This window comes from Drosophila ficusphila, unplaced genomic scaffold (genome assembly GCF_018152265.1).
Source record: "Drosophila ficusphila isolate 14025-0441.05 unplaced genomic scaffold, ASM1815226v1 contig_106, whole genome shotgun sequence".
In the NCBI taxonomy this organism is placed as follows: Eukaryota; Metazoa; Arthropoda; class Insecta; order Diptera; family Drosophilidae; genus Drosophila; species Drosophila ficusphila.
Window position 1 is genome coordinate 1,536,643 of NW_025063993.1, and position 21,659 is coordinate 1,558,301.

The 21,659-nt window shown below is 42.9% G+C and overlaps 1 protein-coding gene across 1 annotated transcript in view; it reads left to right on the forward strand.

Moving 5' to 3' along the window:
• The window catches only part of LOC108088749 (putative uncharacterized protein DDB_G0274435), a 56,288-nt gene that overhangs the window by 4,264 nt on the left and 30,365 nt on the right, over positions 1 to 21,659 (forward strand). The window contains exon 2 of the mRNA XM_017186697.2: positions 15,958 to 16,044. Within this exon, the coding sequence (XP_017042186.2) occupies positions 16,026 to 16,044 (19 nt within the window). The 5' untranslated portion in view covers positions 15,958 to 16,025. The remainder of the gene's footprint in view (positions 1 to 15,957; positions 16,045 to 21,659) is intronic.

Sequence of the window (21,659 nt, forward strand, 5' to 3'; positions counted from 1 at the left end):
ATAATCCCTCTCAGCGGGAGAGGATCCCTTTCCAAGAGCCTAAGATTTCTACAATAATGTTCTAGAGGGTTCCAAATAAATTTTGAAAACAATTTTACAAGAAATTATAGGTAATAAAAAAATTGGCCAAAAAAAAAAGGGGTGCCCACAACCCACCCAATTTTGGTGCCCACAACCAACTTTCGCAGGCATTTTAAGAAGTAATTAAAAAATGTGTTTGCATAAATTTTTTGGTTCAAATCGATATTGTTCCATTTAGTATAATGCTTTGACTAAATAAAAATGCATTACACTTACCTTTTTAATCGATTCACTTTAATTGATACACTATTGAAAATCTTTGAATAAAGTTTCACCACCTTTTCCAAGCAGAAAAAAAACCAATTCGTTCATTTCAAAAAGCAAACGCGTTCGTTTACTTTGATATTTGGCATAAATCATACATAGGGTAATTGCTTGCGAATGACATTACCAAAAAAATTCAATCTTCATTTTGTGAAAATATACGTAGGGGTGCCCACAACCGACCCATGCCCACAACCCCCACTTCTCCCCTACGTATGCAAGATCGGACAGCTGTATCATAAAAATAAAATATCGACGCATTTCCGCGAATGTATAGTATGTTGAAAAATCAAATTTTACAGGAGAAGCTGTTTCTTTATTTTTGTGTTTCGGTATTTTTGTGCGATTGCAGTATTTCCATGCAAATGAAAAAAAATTTGTATAGACATACGATAATTTCGCGCGCACATTGTAACATACCATAAAATTGAAACTTAATTTTTATCGGAACTATAGGGCTTTCAGTTATAATATTGCACAGGGTAGTGAGACATTAGGTGCCTAAAAATTTTGCATTAAAATCTCAATTTTGAAAAAAAGCGACATACGATACTTTCGCGGAAATGCGTCGATATGTACTAGTATGAAGGACATAGATGTTTTTGATTACAATTGAATTAATTTGTAATTTTATTATTTTTTTATGAACACTTTACGATTGTTTCTTATTGATGCCATCGAAGATATTACAATTTTTTTAGAAAATGAAGGGAAAAGAATTTATGACATTTTGCAATGTCGAGTTTTTATAAATTTCTGTAGTTATGAAATACATTGAAATAAATTTAGGAATAATTGGAGCAATTCTGGAAAATTAACAGGAAAATCGTCTTTCTTTGTTGTTATTAAATATTCGTGCATTAAGCTACACAACATAGAAAAGTAATGGAAATTATGTTATTTACACTCGAGAATTTCTGACCAGCTCGCCTCATTGATGACGTTATATAAAAAAATAAATATGAAAAAAAATATATAGGTATCAACAAAATTTTTATCTTTTGATCATTTTTTAGCCAGAAATAATTTTTTCAGTAAAATGGTAAATAGTTTGGGAATCATAAGCCAATGTTAGGAAATTCCGATCCTTTGTTCTTCGGCAAAGTAATACATAAAAGTAATGACATTCTCCAATGAATTTAAAGATATTTTCGGTTTCATTTTGCTTGCTAACAAAAGTAAAAAGTGAAAGTGAGCACTAAAAAAGTAAAGTATCGCAGCCACTAGGTTAGAACGTCCCGATTCTCCATTGTTTTCTAAAGACCAACACATATTTTGATACGCTTAAGCCATGATTACAAAATTGTATTTCCATTGATCCAAAACATTATTAAATAACATCTACATACCTTGTAAAGTCTTTAGTAAGTAATTCAAACGAAAGACTAGGACAAAAATTAACATTATTATATTAACATTAACATTAGCATTAAATGACGACATATGAACTTTTGGAAAAAACAGGAAAATATAATATAATATAAAAGAATAAATATATATTCACGAAGATTCGTGAATAATAAATAAATTTTACTAAATAAATTTAAATTAGACGCCGATATCATATAACTGACACAGCAGTTGTCGTAGAAATTATACAAAATTATTAATGTTTTTAATGTTAATGTTAATATATATATCGAATATTAAGTACACCTTTTTGCTGACGTTGTCAGTTTTTGCTCATTCTTGTCCTTTCAACTTAAAAACTCCTAAAAGATCAATAAAATTCAAATCCATAAAATACGACCAAATATATGTACGTTTGATTTGTCTTTTGGTGTTGGTCTTTTGAAAAAAATACTGCAGCATTTGACAAGTAACAAGCAATGGTTCAGCAACTGCTTAACAGATGGCGGTTTACTTCTTTTTTTTTTTTTAATTAATTCGATTTTTATTATTGTCGCCGGAATCGTTCAGGACCATCTGTGCATAACCGGGCGTTTAGAAGATGGGGTAGGTATGGTACATGTGGGATATGGGCCTGGGCTATGGTATATCAAATATTAAAATATATTTCTATAAAGATCGGACTTAATGGAACATTTTAATACCATACAGTATACCTTTTTGCTGACGTTGTCAGTTTTTGCTCATTCTTGTCCTTTTAACTTTAAAACTCCTAAAAGATCAAAAAAAATAAAATCCATTAAATACGACCAAATATATGCATGTAAGTTTGATTTGTCTTTTGGTGTGTCTTTTGAAAAAAATACTGAAGCATTTGACAAGCAACAAGCAATGGTTCAGCAACTGCTTAACAGATGGCGGTTTACTAAGTGTAAAAGTTAGGTACCGAAATCCCATATTTTTTAAAAATAATAGTGCATACTCTTAGGCCCAAATGCATAGGTTAAGCGAAACACTTTATTTTATAGGACAAGATAGATAAGGAAGTACCTATTATAAGTGAATTTAAAAACAAAAAACCTTCGACAACAAATTTATGATTTAATTCTTAATAAAAATGTATTTATAATATATAACATTTTTTAAAGAGCAAAATTACTGTATCTAAATCTATAATAAACATTTTTTCACAATTATAACATGTTACGATGTTAGTATGTATAAATCTTACCAAAAAGGCTGGAGCTCATGGAAAACTTTTATTTATTTTAAAATAATACAGTTAAAAAATTTTGAAAAAATTATCAGTATGCTCATCCAACAAAACTTCATCTGGTATACGCGGTAGTGTTTTGTTGGTTGAACACCCTAATTCTAAAATAAATTTATATTTGATTTTGAAAGTACAGTAGAATCCTGTTATAACGACTCCGCTTATAGTGTCCGTCCGGTTTTTGCGACGAAAACTCCATGGCTTGATTGGTCCCTATACAGACTTATACACTTAAATCCTTCTGCTTAGTGCGTCTTCCGGGTATAACGACGAAAAATCGTCGGTCCCTTGAAAGTCGCTATAAGCGGATTCTACTGTAAATACATTTTGTATATTTTAATTACAAACTCATCGGAGTAAGAACTAGTGATAGATTTGCTTATGAAAAGAGATCGTAAAATAAAATTAATTTGGAAGAAATAGCTGCAAAAATGTTAATGTGGAAGTAATAAATGTATACACATGTTATTTATAATATTTTATGATAATTGCACATTGTTAAAAAAAGGCTACTTATCTTTTAGTAAGCAAATTATAGTTATTAGACTGATTTTTTGGCAAATATGATTTCTACGATCTCTTAGGCGGCGCTTTTTTAGTTTCGAGCCTTCAAGCCGTTGAAATTATTAAACTCTTGGTAGACGTAGTCCCTTATCGGAAGGATCTTATCAATAACTTCAGAGATATCCTTTTATAAATGCTTACTTAGCTTTAAATATTTTTCAAGCTTCCTACCTCTTTTAGTTTAATGTTTTTTTGTCTAAACGTAAGGATTTAAAAAAAAAGGACATATTGGCAGAATATATTTTAAAATGTTTAACTTTTAGAATTAAAATTTGTATTTGTTTTTGCTGAATTTCCTAGATAAAACATATTTCTTTAGCAAACAAGTACATGGAAATAAATCAAAAGTTTTTTCTATGGCACCTAAAAAATATGTTTCATATATCCGTGATTTTAAAACTTTTTAAACAACTAACATGTTTAGTGGCGTTTAACTAAGACCGGCGGTATTGTGAAACTTTGGCTGTATTTAGACCAAATCTTCTAATGTCGAACAAGAGACATTTTAACGAGATAAAAAAAATTGATGATCGTATCGTCCGAAATTAAATTGTGTCACAAAAAAAAAACCTTTTAGTAGCTCTAAGCTTAAGTAATTGAGTAATTAAGTAGTTCACCTGAACGTACATACATTTTACATTTCTTCATAGTTTTCGGGCTTCAAAATCGTACTGGTATGTTTCTATACCTTGCAAAAAGTGAAAGAACGAAAGCATTATTGTCTGCTTGGTCCTAACCAGGGTCCAATCCCATTACCCTGTTAAATTCGCATACCGTCAGAATCTCCAGCTTAATGTGCTCTTTGTATATTCCAGAAATTGAGTCATGGTGCATTGGCGCAATTAGCTCACACACACAAAATAAATTCGGCAAATCCTTCGGGTATGGTCAGAGCTCCAAACAAGGGTCCGTTTCGGTTGGCTGAGTTGTGACCCCAAACCTGCCCAACGAAAGGCTGGAACTCGGACGGAAATCGTTCGAGTGTCTGCAGCCGTATAAAGTTTAATGAGCCGCAATTAATCGTACATGACAACACTATAAAAACGTTTACGAAAAATTATGTCTTTTTGCCGACTGTTTCTCCCTCCTCCGATTTCCTCTGTGGGAATGGTTTTAATTGCCGGTGTCTTTGTAACCACACTCCAGGATGTGAACACTATTTGCAAATGGTTCAGGCGGCAAAGCGATTGCCTTAAATGGCCAGAAGGGCCAGCCACATATTAGAAGAAACTTCGTGGTACCTTCCCCACTCCTGGCGACACCTGATCAATTTGTCATTGGAATTGCCTTTCCTAATTAACAATTTAAATAAATCGCGTCGCATTTTCACCGGACCAAAATGTAGCAAAGTGAATGCAATTTAATTGGAAATTTAATTGCTTTTGTGGTCGGAATGTGACATGAGCGCCCATTCACCTGTGCACCTCGTTTACCTTCGCTCCTCGACCACCGCAACCCCGTTTTATTTTTTCTGTTACTGCTGTCGAGCTCTTAATTTAGACGTGTCCATCCATCGCTGTCGCTTGGCTTTTGTTGTTTTAATTATCTGCGGTTATATTTATTTAAATATTTACCAATTCAATTAGGGTGACCGTTTTTGTCATTTATTATTTCATAGACGAGTCGAATTGACTTTGAAGCCGCTCCGTCCGTCTGCTGGTCACTTTTGAAGCCCGAAAGTAATTTCAATTAATATAATGTCATATCTGACAAATGGTATTTGCAGACATCGCTGGCGGAGATCTGGGAAAAAAACCTTGCAGACAGTTTAAGCTCGTCTGCTCTCTATTTTGCTGGCCCGCACACAGATATTCCCTTCGAGTTTTTCTTTTGGCTGGCTGCGTGCCAATTATAAAAGTGATTTCGATGTAAGCTGCGCCCGAGAGCCAAAAGCAGACGTAGCCCCACACTCGCGGCCACACACGAAGCTCACTTCCGTCAACGGGAAGTCATAAGACGTATGAACTTGTCGCCATCGCATCGCCATCGCCGTAGAAGGCGAAGTCGGAGGAAGCCGGAGTCGAAGTCGCAGTTGAGTTTCAGCCAGATCCAGAGCCAGCCAAAGCCATCGAGTCGGGGAAGAAGTTGACGTGGAGCGCCTGACAGATTCCTCTGTTTGGTTTGGTTTGGTTCAGTTCGGTTTAGTTTGGCTGGGCTTGACTCGGGCCAAAGAAATGCGATAAATTGAATGACTGACGACGCAGTAAATACTTTTCAGACAGCGGCGGAGTGGGTAGGAAAATCACTTGGATCAATTTCCACATCCACACACGACAAATTGCGCGTGGTTAGATTTTTCCTCGTATCCTTTCTAGTTTGTCATGTGTACCCATAGTGAATAAAGGCCGATGGGGAATCGAGCAGCTGACAAGGTGCGAATGTCGTGGGTTTGGCCATCAACTTGGGAAATCGTGACTCGATTACAGGAAGACGCGATTGAGGCAGGGTTATCCCGATCCAGTCCGAGTTGGGAGTCCGTGCATCGCAAAGAAATCAGTGTAATTACGCCTATCGACTGCGCTCCACCTTTCCCTGCTGCACTCATCCGCTTATGTCCTTCGGCGTATCCGCCACGGCTTTCGCCGCCGTACAAGGAACACACTAATTTAAATGCACAAAAACCCGAACAAGCGCTGATTGTGTTTGCCCAAAGTCTCGTTTCATAATTTTTGCACAAATTGCGGTTTTCAGGCAACGAACAGCGTACAGCCATCAGCCAACGACCAACGGCAGCAGCACCGCCAAACGCTTTGGCAACTAATAAAAGTGACCAGCTCCTTCGCCCGCCCCTCGGACAATCGCAGTCGACTGCATACATGTGTAAAAATTTACGCCGCAGCCGGGAAAGACCGGATTCGTTAGCCAGACTGCACAGATAGGGGATAAACAGGGGGCGGGTCAGTCGTTGGCCATTTTTGTTGCCAACTCGACATATTTCAATCACGTAAATTTATTACGTAAACATTTGCTTTGCTTTTCGCACACAATTACGATGGAGGGAGGGTTTTGAATGGCCGAGGGGGAAGGACGGAGGGCGGAGGGGAGCAGAGCCACCGCAGGACTGCGGGGGGGGAACGCACTGGGGCCGGAGAGCCTCCAATGCAGGAACACAAATTTCAATTTCAATCTTTTCATGCTGCACTCCGGCACATCGCAGCCATCTCCACAGTCCACAGCCTCCGCACCAACCCCCCGTACGCCAACCATGTAGGCCGTCGGCCTTCTGCTCGCCCGTAATATTCATAATGGATTTACCAATATGGTGAACAATTTTTATTAATGCAACCGACAAGCCGGCCAGGGCGGCAAGAAGTGAGCGGTCAGCCGGCCCCCGTCCTTTACGTCTCTATCAACACGGCGGCAGCTGTTTGGCCATGGCGAAACACATGTACGAGTGGGTCCCGTTTGTGTGTGTTTGTGTGGGTGTCGTTCGGGCCGGGTTAAACGGGCTTTTGGCTTTTTGATCTTTAAATGTTTGTACAGCGCTTTGATGTTCGTATGATGACCAGCAGTCAGCCCCGCTTCGTTTTGATTTCTGTTCGCTACATTTTTTGTAGTCTTCGGGTTGCGAGACATTTCCTTTTCTGCGGGCCAGAGGCGGAGTGGTATTCCCTGAATAAGTGCGATATAAGAAACGCGAGGAGAGTATCGACTAACTGATTTATTGGCTTATTAAATTTATTGGGAAATCCTTAAACTCGTAATTATGTACACAGAGAGAGAAACGAAGGCCACTGTACTTCAGATAAGACCATAAGACTCTGTAAGCACGACAATTCTTATTTTAAGTTATTTTTAAAACATTATTGTGAGAAAATAAAATTAAATAGACTTCTGAACTTACCTTTTTATACCCTTGCAGAGCAAAAGGGTAATTTCAGTCAGAAGTTTGCAACGTAATTTCAGTCAAAAGTTTGCAAAAGTATATATATTCTTGATCAGCATCACGAGCAGAATCGAAATATAGCTGTACGTCTGTCCGTCTGTCCGTTTCCGCGCAAACTAGTCTCTCAGTTTTAAAGCTATCGTGCTGAAACTTTCCCAAAAGTTGTGTAGTTGTTGCACGCAGTATATAAGTCGGAACGGGCCGGATCGGCCGACTATATCGGATAGCTCCAATACAAGAGAATGAAATAAAAAATTCTCACTCTGTTGTTTTTGATCAGATCGACTTGAATTCTTCAAGATGGCGTTTTCTAACTGTTATTGAATTTCGGATTAAATTTGAACAAAATCGGATAACTCTATCATATAGCTGCCATAGGAGAGATCGAATAATATATATAGAATTAATGGAAATAAATTGATAGCATCGTTGTTTTTTATCCCACGAGCATGATTTTGTGAATATCAAGTTTTTTAACAACGTTTATATTGAGAAAAAAGTTTCATAAAAATCGGTCAACTATATCTTATAGCTACCATAGGAAAGATCGAAAAATCTATATGGAAATAACGTAAATAAAATTATAACATCGTTGTTTTTCATCATAGAAGTACGATTTTTGGAATATAGAGTTTTCTTACGACTCTTGAATTACGAATTCAATAGGATCAAAATCGGACACTATATCATATAGCTCCCATATGATCTATAGTCGAAAATATGGAAAATGAATAGAAAAATCGTCTTAGCTTCGATGTTGTCTAGCTTTTATGCGTTTTGTTCGACATATTTGATGACTGCAAGGGTATATAAGCTTCGGCTTGCCGAAGCTAGCTTCCTTTCTTGTTTAAAAATGAATCCAAGGCTTTTACGCTGACACAAAAGTTGACCAATATTAGAGCTCTCAAAAAGATTAGCCATTTTAATGATCTTGTTACATTTTTTTCAAAAAATACAGGACACAGTTTTTTTTTTTTTTACGAGAAGCGAATATAAACTTGAAGTTTTAGTTTTAAACGCATTTTTAACTTTGTTTGGGAAGTCGGTTTCTTTGCGTAAAGCTGGTAAATTTAAGTCATAGTTAGTGTGATAGTAAATCCATTTATTCAAACTGTTTTAATTCCTATTGGGGATTGAAGGTATTGAAATAAGAAATGATCTAGACTATTCCAGTAAAGGGAGCCTTGGGGATTTGCAGAAGCACTCGACATTATTTAAGAACAAACTATTAAATTACCCAGACCACCGTAATATAAATATCCCCGGGACTTCGAGCACTTAATTTGCTGAATCTTTGGCAGCAATATTTTCACCTTCATTACGCTCAATCAAGTTGCTGAACAACAAGCCACCAGAAAACCAAAATAATGATCAATTGATGGCGTCAAACTTCGCCCACGGCAGCATCTCGGGAATTAAGTGGATTTCTCGGAGCCACTGACAGTCAGACTTCATAATAATCAAAAGCAGATAGATGCTGCGATAATAAGTTTGCCCTGGAAAACCACCTGACCGACTTGACGAGGGTTGGCAGGCGCTGAAAATTCCCGGCCAGAGAATTAGAGGCAAATTGGAGGGCGCCCGTCCTGGCATTCAATAATTGAAATATTTGCATAATTATTAACTCCCCTGGCAAAGGAAATCTCATTAAATTGCGCAAAGCGCCGCGCTGGACTTGATCCACTAAATTGTAGAGAACTCAAAAGAGCGTAAAATCTGGCGGCAGAAAAGTTTTCAGCAGGAGCGAAATAAAACTATAAAGGAGCACGCCTAAAAGCGCACTTCACAGGACGTCGGAGGAGGCGGTCTCGTGTGGGAGTGACACCCCCTCGACTTTGCCGACTCCTTGGAGTCGGGAGTCGGGACCCGGGAGTCGGGATCCGGGAGTCAGGAGTCGAGAATCGGGATTCAAGAGCGACGGCTTTGGCGTCGGCGTCGGCGTCGGCAGGGCATATGAACATACAAAATATTCCCTACAAAGGAGTTGATTACACAAAGGAAAATTACGACGAATCATTTCCGCTGCTTGGCTGCTTACACGACCAGCGAGTGCACGGACCCCTTTTCCTCTTTTTCCGCTTTGGGGCGGGCCATTTGGTAAACGGGTGCAAAACAAAGGCATTTCGCCCGCCCACTTCGCCCGCAAGTGAGATAGCGAAAACGGGAAACGGGAATGGGTTCGACCAGGCTGAAACCTTAAAGCACTTGGGCGGTTAAAGGCCCGACTTGCTCCATCTGCACCACTCCGGAGAACCTCACATCAAGTTGACAACTTTCGGGACCACATAAATTATATTTAATTGAAATTCTTTCGGCACTCGCAGCACCTCGAAATTAGCGAGCCGGGCCGAAACAGACAGCGCCAAACTTGGCTGAACTCATAAATCGCTCGGGTGCCAGGGCATTAGCCCACCAGCCATAAGGATTGCTTGTAAACGTCAACGATCGTCTAATGTTTCCATGCGTCATAAATTTCATTGAAAAGCGCTTCCGTTGCGCCATTTCCAGACGTTTCGTACCGTTCATTGGGTGGCGGGGTTTTGGGGCTTTCGGGCAGAAGGATACAGGCTACAAGGATACGGATACCTGGCCTCCTTGGCCCCTTTGCACACACATACAAAATGCATAAGGGAAATGAATTGCTTTACGAGCCACCGCAGTCCCAAACGACGGCTCCTTGGCGCTTAAGGAATATGCAACTGTAAATCAACACCCAGCAAACGCACACACACACACCCGCACACACACACATGCGAATAGTTGTGGGGGCGTTCCACTTTGTAGGCGTTTATAAGCTGTCGAAAGTAGTTAAGCGTTTTTCATAATTTATTTATGGCCGCGCGGCGGGAGGAGGTGCTTTTAAGCGTGTTTTATATTAAGTGCGCACAGTTTATGGCTCAGTTGGCCATAAAGGGGGATTAGTGGGCGCAGCACACTTTTGGCCGTCGACTATGCAAATCGGGGCTTGGGAGATCTGTTTTCGGTGCATTGTAAGTCCATGGATCGGCAAACTTGGCTCGCAATTGGAGCATTGGAGCTGCAGCCCACTCATCGGTAAACAGTTATCCGCAAGTTAGGCTACTAACACGATTATAACATTTGCTGCAAATAAAACTCGCAAACTCCCCGAAAACTTTGGCGGGGCGTAGGGAAAGTTGCCACTAACGACTGCCAATTGAAGTTGTTAATGAAATAATTTCTTACAACGGGTGGCAAAGTTTCGCCGGTTGGCCGGGAAAGTGAAACTCAGCGCTTAAGTTTTGCGGTTGCCTGGCCGATAATTTGGCATAGATTCCCCACTCCCCTCCTGCCCTTCCCTGCTTCCCGCTCCCCCGCTCCCTGTCATCCTTCGGGTTCCTGGAGCGCAAAAAGAGCAACTCGGAGCTGGCTACATTTATAAAATGTATCCCGGACCGGCCTCAAGTCCTCGGAGTCCATTGTGCATTTGTGCTTCATTATGCGCAACTCGTTTTTGTTTGACTTGGCGGGGGCAAAACTCTAAACAAATTTTCTTTTCTTGGCCACAGCCCTCCATCGCCTGTCCGTTCGCACTCATCAGCAGGGTCCTTAAGTCTGCTTTCGTGCCATTGTGCGCTTTGTTTAATGTTATGTAAACTTTTGCTCTATGGCTACTCCTGCCCCTCCTGCTCGTCCTGCTCGTCCTGCTCGTCCTGCCGCACTCACTTCGACTGGGGCTTCTATCTGTTCGGCCATTCATTTGCCGCCTTCAGATGTTTTGCTGCTCGTTTGGCCACCTCTCCAGTTCCAGTTCCAGCTCCAGCACCAGTGGGCCCACTTAAAGGTCCTTAAAGTTGCCGGCAGATTGAGTCATTGCATTCAACCCGGAAAACGGCAACTTGAAACGGGCCACCCCAACCTCACCCCAACGCACTCCCCCTCGCACACTTGGCTCTCGATTTTTGCAGAACTGACAAATTTCTTGCCTCGCTGGCTGCGCGAGGCCAAGTGATTGATGACTTTTCAATATGGCAACCGCATCAGCCACAAATGTAAATACTTGCCCCTCGTCCTTATCGCGCCGCCACAACCCCTCACACCGCCGGGATTTCAGATAGACCGCCGACTTCCATGGCATCAAGTTAAGCACTCAATCGTGGATTACACGCGTTTTATTTATGATTTTCCTTGCTGGCATTACGGAATGTTTCCCTTTGGCTTATTTTTATTGTCATTTATTGTCGGTTTCGGATCTGCGTTCCCCCTGGGAGGTTGGCTTCGATTTTTGCTTTTACTTTTCCTCTTTCGCCTGACGGGTTCGCTTTTTACGCTACAACTTTCGGCTGGGCAACTTTTCTATGCCCAACTTTTGCTGCCAAGTGGCAACATTTAATTGCTCAGAAAAATATTTTCCAAAAAATCAAAAACGATGAAGACGAAATAATAAAAATGTTGTCAATTGTTGTACTTTATGATGTTGCTTAAAAGTTTTCAACAGAGGGGAGAATTCGGACTCGGCACTCGAGCAATTTGTTGTATTTTAGATTTTGTTGTCAGCTGAATTCTAGTTAAAAACTTTTGTGCTTTTCAGACTACAGTTCTGTCGGTGGAACGGAGGGAGTTTCAATCTCTTTTATTCCGTGGGTATCCCCGATCATCGCCTTTAGTATTGGTAATGATAAGTAAAGTAGATATAAAGGCGATGCTTATTATTTAGGCCACTCTGTATGCTAGTGATGAATTCTAATAACTTTATTCGCATAAATTTAATCCACTCGCAGACATCATGTATTTGAAAGCTGTGCTTTCGACAAGCAACCCCATTGAAAGCGCCCATTTAGACAGGTCCAACCGAAAAAACTCCGTCGACTGCTATATTTACTTCATAGCGAAGAATGCTCTGTGAAAAAATAACCATTTGACCCAACGGATGTGTGCCAAAAAATCTGCGGAAAAAATTAAAATTTTAATGTTAGCCATCAAAGCACGGAGCCGATTAAAGCACATTAAGGCTTTAACTGCCGAGTTCGTTACAATTCTTGGTATTTCTTTCTATCTCGTTTGCCGGTCTGCATGTGGACTCTTTTATTTTTATGTGCGTTACTCGTTCAAAGGGTATACTGTTTTTCTGTGAAAGTACAGAAAAGTATATTTGATATAGTAAAAACCAAAAGTTGAAGATCTACTCTGAATTCAATTTAAAGCTCGACGTCACTCAAAAAAGGATGTATATTTAAATGATTTAAATGAAAGCCTGAGTGTATCCAACCCTGTTATCCCTTAGTTTCAACTAAAACCCAGCTTTATCTTAATAAATTAATAATTATAAGTTTTGTTTTTGGTGAACACAATGCAGCTGCCAGTAATAGTAAAGTAATTAACGGGTATTATTTAGTCGACTAAACTTTTTTCGTGATTTTCTGTTTCTCAGCAGCGATAGCGGATTTCTATGCTGATGTTTGTTGTTTGCTCGCTGCACTTAATGTAATTAATTTTAATTAAAATCCAGCGGGAACGTGAACAAAAAATTTGCCACAGTAATGAGCACGAAAGTCCGTCTATCCGACTGACTGAGTGTCGAATGGTGAACTTGCCTCGCCCCCCGTTTCCCCATTTCCCCTCCCCCACATCCCCTCGGTCGCATTTCTTTTCGCGCCTGCAGAGTCGAGAAGAAAAAAAGGTAGCCTGCCTTTCAGCGCTATCCTTTCGTGGGTTAAGCGCAAATAGCAACAGACACTGCTGAATGTGGGCGAATGTGGGTGGGGGGTGGGTGCAACGTGGGGAGGCTGCGGTGGCGCAGCGAGTGTGTTTGGATACTGCTGGCCCGTAAATTCACATTACAACTACGGTGAAGCGTTTGGTAAACATTTTAAAGTTCCCATTTAAATTATGTACTCCGCTCTCGGATGTTGCACTTTGCAAGCAGGATCGGTGGCAGGACTGCGAAGGGTTATCAATGGAATTTGTTTACAAATAGTCAAGCAAATAGCTAGCAAATGAAGCCACATGTGTTGTGGGGAAGCTTCAGAGTCGACGCATTTCAACTAAATGCTCTTTTTGTGTCGAAACAAAAACCTTGTCGTGTGTATTTATATTTTCATATCAATACAAGTACAAACATTATGTATTCCGTATATTTGGTTTCTGAACACTGTTCGTAAAATACAGACTGTTAAATTATAGTTTAAAAAATGATTATTGAGTGTAGAAACAGTATTTCAAACATACAAGTTATCGTTCTAGTGTGCGGATGGACGTTTCACTTTTCACACAACTTACGGAAAACAAAATCATGGCAAAGACCCTTAATGCACACAGATACCCATATGCGACAGGCAGACAATAGACGCCCCACTCGGCCGTAAGTTTTCCACGCCCCGTATTGACAATGGACGCGAGTGTGCGAGCCTGTGGCACCTGGTGGGTCCTGGAAGCTTCTCTGCTTCTCCGACCGGCAGCTGCGTTGCACTTTTTGTTGGCCGCCTTCTATGCTATAAACAAATAAAATTCTTTTCCACTGGCACCCATCCCCACATATAGAGGCCCCAACTTGGCTCTGCTTCTCTGTGTTTGCCTAGACATTGCATTTTTACCTTCTATACCGATTCACGCGCTGTTGCACAAAGCAAAGTCGGCGTTTCCTGCCCGCCCCATTTTCCACCTTCTGTCAAGGCTCAATTGCTAGGCTACGTTTCGCTGGCTCCTCGAGTTTCCCATGCGAGGAGCGGCTGGCTGGAAAATGCAAGCTGCGAGGTGCGGCGCGTCAAACAAATAGAAAAATGTTGCACGTGGCTGGGAAAATTAAAATAAATCAGAGCCAGTGGAAAAGAGCACTGTGTGGCTTTAGGCCACCGGCTTTAAATACTTAAAGTAGACGAAAGTTTTTCCTAGGTAAACATTTCAGCTGGTAGAAATTTTTAATTGATTAAAGTGCATCAAGAATCGGTCACGATTGACTTTAAAATCAAGCGAGTACATTTTAAACAAACCAGTGTAGGTCAGCTTGTTTTGTTGTGTTCATCAACATAAATAACTTCTCTACATTCAAAGATAATCTTTTTATTTCCACAACTATTAAAACCTGTATAACCTTTTCATTATACGAAGAACTTTTTCATTATCTGAACAACTTAAAGCCAGGATTTATTTGCATTTATTTAAGGCAGCCATTAAAGGACAGCAACCGCAGTGGAGGCGACGCTAAAGCGACCCTCAAATCCTGTTAACGAGACAGTCAGAGACACAAGCACACACACACTGCCAAGTACATACACACACATACAGTCGTGCAACGCACATCCGTCACAGCATAGACACAAACCCACCGCAGGCGCTAACTAGCGTGGACACAAACACGCAGGGCAGAAAGAACAACAACAAAGGCGGGAATAGTTTAAGCTGCTGAAGCGTTTGAGTGGAGCAAGGGGAGGGAAGGACAGAGGGAGAGGGAGAGGGAGGGACTGAAAAGTGAAGAGTTTATAAAATTAACATCGTCATGACATCCAAGCAGACGCCGGCAGTGCACTCGGCCCTCCGACCAGGACGTTCGGAGTATCCTTTGAGCGGTTGTTGCTGCCGCTTTGCATTTGTATGGGGCTAGTCTGATTTATGGGAGGGCGTGTGTCTGTGCGAGTGTTTACGTCTCGTGTCGTGTTGGCATTTGTCGTTACAAACTTAATTAATGCCACGCCGGGGAGGAGACTGCTGCGCTGCGCTGCCCCGCTCGGCAGTGAGCTCTTGACTTTTGTCGAGCCGGGCAAAAATGTGCAACCAGGACACGCTGTCAGTTTCAGCTGACGTTCGGTGTTTCGGCTGCCGAGTGTGCTCCTCTTTGGGAGGTCGCCAGGGAGGTCCCACAGATTAATCGGGAGCTCCCTGGGAATGGAATATAATTTGGAGCATTTGCAATCGTTACTTGGGGATTTCGTCAAAGCCATCGCCTGGCAACGCCGCAATCCTTTGGCGAAATCCTCCCGGCTTATGACAACTTCTTTCCCCCAGATTTCTGGGGGGAGAAGACGTACCCACGTCTTCTAGCCTTAATTTCGGTAATGCCATGCTGCTTACCCGGCTGGCAGTTAACTGTTATTGTTTACAGGACTCTCGTCAGGAGCCAGGAGTCCTGATTGTTTGCCCGAGCCGTGCTGTGCCGAGCTCCTATCCACTTGTTTGCTATTTGACTTAATTTAATGAAAATGTTGCAACCTGCAATTTACAAAACTAACGCCAACAAAACTTGAGCTTGTTTGCTCGCTCCTCCTCCGGAGGCACTAGAACGTCTTCGGGTCTTCTGCAACTGCTCCTGGGATGCGGGCTCAGTTCTAAGTACAAATCGAGTACGCTGCCATCTTTTTGCAGGATGGCGAAGTCAAACAAACGAATGCAAAAGGTTTTTAACTGCCTCAAGTAGTCGCAGAAGCAGAAATGTGCTGGAGTGGCACAAGACGGTGATGGTGTTTGCCGAAGGCTGGGGGGAGCCTCTCCCTTATTATGGTGATTGCTCTTGGGCGCTCTATATTAATATCATAGTTGTTCTTGAGTCGTCCATAAATCTGATTATTTCATTCCCTTCGTCTTTCAGCTCTCCACACTGGCTTTGCTGCTCTGAACCCCGCACTCTTCCCCTCATCTATGCGCAGATAATTTGCAATGATGAGTTATCAGAAAGGTAAGTCGCAAATCAGGGATACATTCATTACCCTCCTGGCCGTGACATATGCCAAATTGCTGGGCATTCGTTACCGCGGCTTAGATCTAGAACCCTGGGAATCGCTGACCGAATCGACAGTCGGCAGGTCAATCAATTTGTAAACGTCGAATACATTTCGATGCCACTATGTGTACGACTTTTTATGGGATTGCCCAAATCTGCGCCACAATACAATTTACAGTAAATCAGCTAAGGAGCAAAATTACGCGGGTCATCCTCAAACAATTTGCTCGACGGGGACAACAAAAGATAAGATGCGTTCGAGCATTAAAAAGGATCTGATTCTCAGACAGAAAAGTTGCAGTTTATCCCGGGGCGGGTAGCGATACAATCGAACAAGGGGGCTGCAGCATATTTTCGGGGTTGCCAATGGCCTGTCTGCCGACTAATGAGCTTCCATGAGTCGACATGAATTGGCTGCCCCATTGAGCTTCGTGGAGCATCGGAACGCCCTTCCTGCCGGTTTCAAAATTAATTGCCACCAGTTTGTGCTGGCCCGCTAAAAACGCGATGGCTCAGTGGCTTAGGCGGTGCCGGCCGAACATTGTTGGCAATATCCAATGCTGCGCCGTTCAATTAACTTGTGCGACAATCCAATCAAAAGTGTATTAAAGGCCCGTTTACGGGGCCATCGCCGTTCCCGATCCGGGATGCGGCCACGAGGCCATTTTGCAGAGCCAGCCGCTGTCGATAACAGCAATTACATAAATGTTTTTATGGCAGGAGTCGGTGGGAGGCTGGAGGCTGGAGGCGGTTGGCGGGCGGCGGGCGGCGGGCGGCGAGGCTCTGCCTATCGCGATGCAAAGTGCCCGAGCGCCAACAATCGGCTGACCAAATGCGATTTAATGGTGCCGCTGAAACAGCTGCAGCTCACTGTGTCCGCGGCAGAAAGTACTTTGCAATTAAGGCATACATTTACATTACGGCGCCCTCGAATGGGGATGGGGAGGCCCCGAAGGAGTTTTATCCGGAATTATGGCCCCAGCCAACTCTTCCAGATTCCCCTAGCAAGAGCCCCATTCACATTCCCAAGCAACGCAGTGTCCTTTGTCCTTTGTCTAATTTATTTGGCCACTTGTAATATTTAATAAAAACGCTCAATCGGTTCTGGAGGCACATATGACACACACACAGGCCTTCGGCTCGGGTGCCTGAATTCAGGCAATCAGAATTTTTATTTACATGGCTGCCAGGGCTTTCTCCGGCGAAGGAGCCAACCGTCTGCGGAGGAACACGTGCCCTTCGCCCCTCGACACGAACTACGTAAATAAGCGAAAGCGAACGAGGGACCCCTGCCTCCGCCTTACTTACTACTAAGTCCGGGAGGTCTGGGGGAAAACTTTTCCAATTTTCCCCTTTTTATCGTAAATTACGCACGATTCAATATTTGGCCTTTTTACTGGCGTGTGTTTTGTCTCTGCGTCGTCTGCCTTTTTTCTGCCTGACTGGATTCTGGAGTGGGTTCAAGGGGCTGGTTGCCATTTCTTTGCTATTCCCTGCTTTGCCCTTGCTATTTTGCTATTTCTTCTGTGTCTGCCTATCGTAAATAAGAAATCTTATACGTGCGTAGGCCTCTCATGAGATACAGTTTAATCCAAGCCCCCTTCCGCCGAACTCACTTGCTTTATGAATGAACCGAAAGTTGGTCTCTAATCGAAATTGGCCATGGTTCACAAGTGTAATGATTGTTTTTCCATGCGGGGTAATTTATTTAGCATTATTTATAAAGATGTTGGCTGAAAAAAAGGAGGAAGCGCGGTCAAATAATCGAGGAGAAAGTTTTCCCATTGTTTACTGCGGGTCCAAGTAGATTAGTAAGCTATGAGTGGCTCTAGGATTTGATCAAAAATTTAGCTTGAATAAGAAGACTTTGCAAGGATTAAAGAAACGTGTCTTTGCTCTAAAAATAGGGAATCATAAGTCAAAAGTGTGTAATGCATATTCAGTATAAAAAGTTATATATATTAAATATGTACGTTAAATGCTAATATCTTTGCTATCTTCGAAGCATTATATATACTGAATTGCCTTATGAGATGGAAGTTTCAGAATGCAGTTTTGTTGATCTTATCCTTGTAAATAAGAGGCTAGAATGTATATGTCTTTCGAAAGATTTTCGTGGCTGCTGCATACAAAATCAGGGCATGACAACGACGTCAGCACGTCTCTACGGCTTTCCCCTTTTTACCAGCCCCTGAACACACTCAGACGCAGGAACAATATATACACACACAGAGACAGAAAGGACATCGGTGAGTGCCGATGCTCTGCGCCCAATTGTATGCAACGGCTTTTGTGTCAAAATTTTTATGCCGTGCATGGCACGCAAACGTGTGCAAAAAAGGAAGGACTGTGGGGTGGAGTGAATAGTCAGACGGTAGACCCGAAACTACAGAGGAACAACAACGGCTGGGTAGTAAATTGAAAGACCGAAGACACGGAGTCAGTTGGCCAGAGGGGAGTAGGAGGGGGAACAGTACTAGACGACCAAACTGATTCAATTAAATCAGTCCAATTGAAGCGGCTGACGAAATGTGTGGAGAATGTGTGCACGGAATATTTAAGCTGCCACAAAGGCCGGCGAGGAGACAACGCACTTACTGCAACCTCGATTTAAATTGCGGCTTAAAGCCAGTCGGACAAAACCCCGTCATTATCGCAGGGCCAGCTCCTGCAGCCAAATGTTACCGCCGAAAAAGTTGTCGCAGCGCAATTTATACAAATAACTGAACATTTTGTTTGCGCCACACTTGCGCGCGTATTTTTTAATGTCCCGACGCTTTTTGCCGCCTGCTCGCAGCGGAATCAGCGAACCGAGCGAACGACAACAGTTTGAGTCGGGTCCGGACTGGATCCCGTGACTTTTGTCGCGTATCGTATTAATATCTCAATTTATAGCAATTTATAAAAATATGAAAAACGCTCAAATGGGTGGAAAATTCCGTGGTGGCGGGGCCTCCCCGGAAATAAAATTTAAATGTGCCTTTTTGTAGTCGATTCCCCATCCACCGCATCCGCCCACATTTGCATGGCCGCCAGTTGCGCCTAACGAAGCCCCGGGGGAATGAAACTGGAAGCTCCGGCTGCCTCCGCTTAAATGAGGATTTGCGCCGGGCCAGCTTTAAAGGGGATTCCAATGCAAATTTCCACATCCCAACGGGGAAGGCACTTCGGCAGTTTTCCATTTGGCGCGGCCCACTGTGCGCCCGCCCGAGAAGGGAAAACTTTTTAGCACCCAGCCCAGCCACTGGGCTCTGTGTGAAAATCACTCAAAATTGTGTTTAACTAAGCGTAAAAATTATAAGCAAATTAATTTGCACAAATCACAACAACAGCAGGGCGGCAAATACAACAATAGTGGCTGGGCCTGCAGCAGAAACTTTTATGAAACAATCGGGCAAAGGCAGCCTGCTCCGACGCTTTCTGGGTTTCAGAAGAGGGTTTGGTTCTGGCCCTGGTGGCTGGTGGCTGGTTCCTGGCTCCGGCCACCAGGATCCTCCAGCGCCGCGTCAGTGGCAGCAAAGGCAACCAAACGAAATGGGGAGCCGGAGTGGGAATAACCGACAATTTATCTGCATAAAAGCGCAGTGTGCAACTTTGACGTGGATGTCTGTCTTGATGGGGATTGATGGGTGTGGGCTCGGAAAAACTTTGCTGCCTGGCTGATGCAAATTTTACTCCAGTAGTGTTTTAAGATTAAAGATTGAACGGGACAGTTATGGGAAATATTTCAATTGCTCGTTAAAGCCAGTAAATCCACCCCAATTCATTTCCTCCTGCCCCTTATTCGGTTGACAAGTACAATTAAAACTTAGAATCAACAGAATTTCAAGAGCAACACAATTTAAACACCCTCGCTGAAATCATTGCCATCATTAATTTGCACACAACAAAAGGCGCTGACTGAAAGTGTCCTTCTGTTCACGAAAAGGGTCGGTCAGCGAAAGGGATGCCTGGATTGCTGGAAGGTTTGGGCCTGGAGATGCTATGGCAGTTTTTAATTGACTTCAATCGGGAAATATTCGGAGAAAAACTCTGCCGCACTCTCTGTTGCTTTTCCATTTGGAAAAATCAACAATCAAAGGGGGCGAAGGGAGGCGGGCCCACCCACTTGAGGCACATGTGCCCAGGACCTCTTAAGTCGCCCAAGGCGCAGGAAGCAGCATACGAAATTTCCCAAATTTATGCCTTGCCTTGGCAGAGGGCTCATTAGAGGACTCGGGGGCGGCGGGGGCTGCACGGAAGGAGGCGGAAGCAACGCCCATTTGCATTTTGTAAATTGTTGCCAACGCAGCCCTGAAATATTTGACAAGGGAGGCGTTGCCCTGCCCCAAACATTGCTCACTGGCATTGTCTGCGTTTAATTATAGGCGCAAATAAATGTCTATCATTTTGGGTTGTGTGGTCCAGAGCACTCCTCCCTCGCCTGAGTTATGTGCAGAGTTTTAATGAGCCATCGACATGGGCGGGTGTGTTGGCGGCTTTTGGAGGGGGAATGCTTGGTCTTGTCGCTTGACAGTTCTCTGAGCCGAGCAACTAATCAAGGCTTAGCCACGAGTTTCAGGACCTGCTCGAGAATCGCTTAATCTGGCTTTAACGAGGCTGACTCCTTTCGGCCGCGCCCATCCATCATCTGCCCATCGCCGGGCTGCATTCCACCCTTCGCTCGGTGGGAGACCGGATCAACCCCCTCATTAACGCCCCAATAATTAAACTCAATTAATGGTCAAATGACCAATCAACTGGCACATCAAAGGCAACACCAAACTGCAACATCGAACTGCACCTCCCCTCATTTCCCCAGAAGAGTCGGTCATGAAAACAACTCTCTGGGGCCGTCCGCTAACAACTTCATTTGTCTCTGTTAAGACCCGTCTTGGCTTAGCAACCAGGACTCCCGTCCAACTCCTTTCTCCACCGAAAAGAGTCCTTATCTGGCGGGGGTGGTTCAGTGGGGCTCGAATCTGGGCAAACCACACGCTGCGCTGTCCTTATCTTGACAGCAAACATTTACAAAAAGAAAACACCGAGTGGGGGCTGGTGGCCCGAACACGTCTTTATCGCAGCCAAACAACGCATTTCCAATTTTCCTTTCGGGCTGCTTGGCTGCTTGGTTGCCGCCTGCGATCTGGCTTTTAAATACTCCGGAGGTAGATTAATCATCGCTCCAACTCCGATTACCTGCTCGCCTCGGAAGCAACTTCCTCCAAATCCAATTATAATTGCGCTTATCAAAAATAAGTTTCGATACTCGTTGGCCCGTTGGCTCCTGCCAGAAAAGAGCTGACGGAGAACGGAGAAGAAAGACGGTGTCTCTGCCAATTTCACCAATATGGCAATTTAATCCACACAATCAGTTTAAGGCATCGCCATTTATCTTTCCACCAGGAGAGCGGAGGGTTGCTTGTATTACTTCTCCCCCGACTTGCGGTTACCAATCGGGGATTTCTTTCCTCGGCATCGCTCCCAATTACCTCAAGTTTAATTGAAGGTGAAATTGTATCAGAGCAGAAGAGCAAAAGTTGATGTGGTCAGCCGTTCCGGGGTAAGATTTTGGCCCAAAAGTTATACCA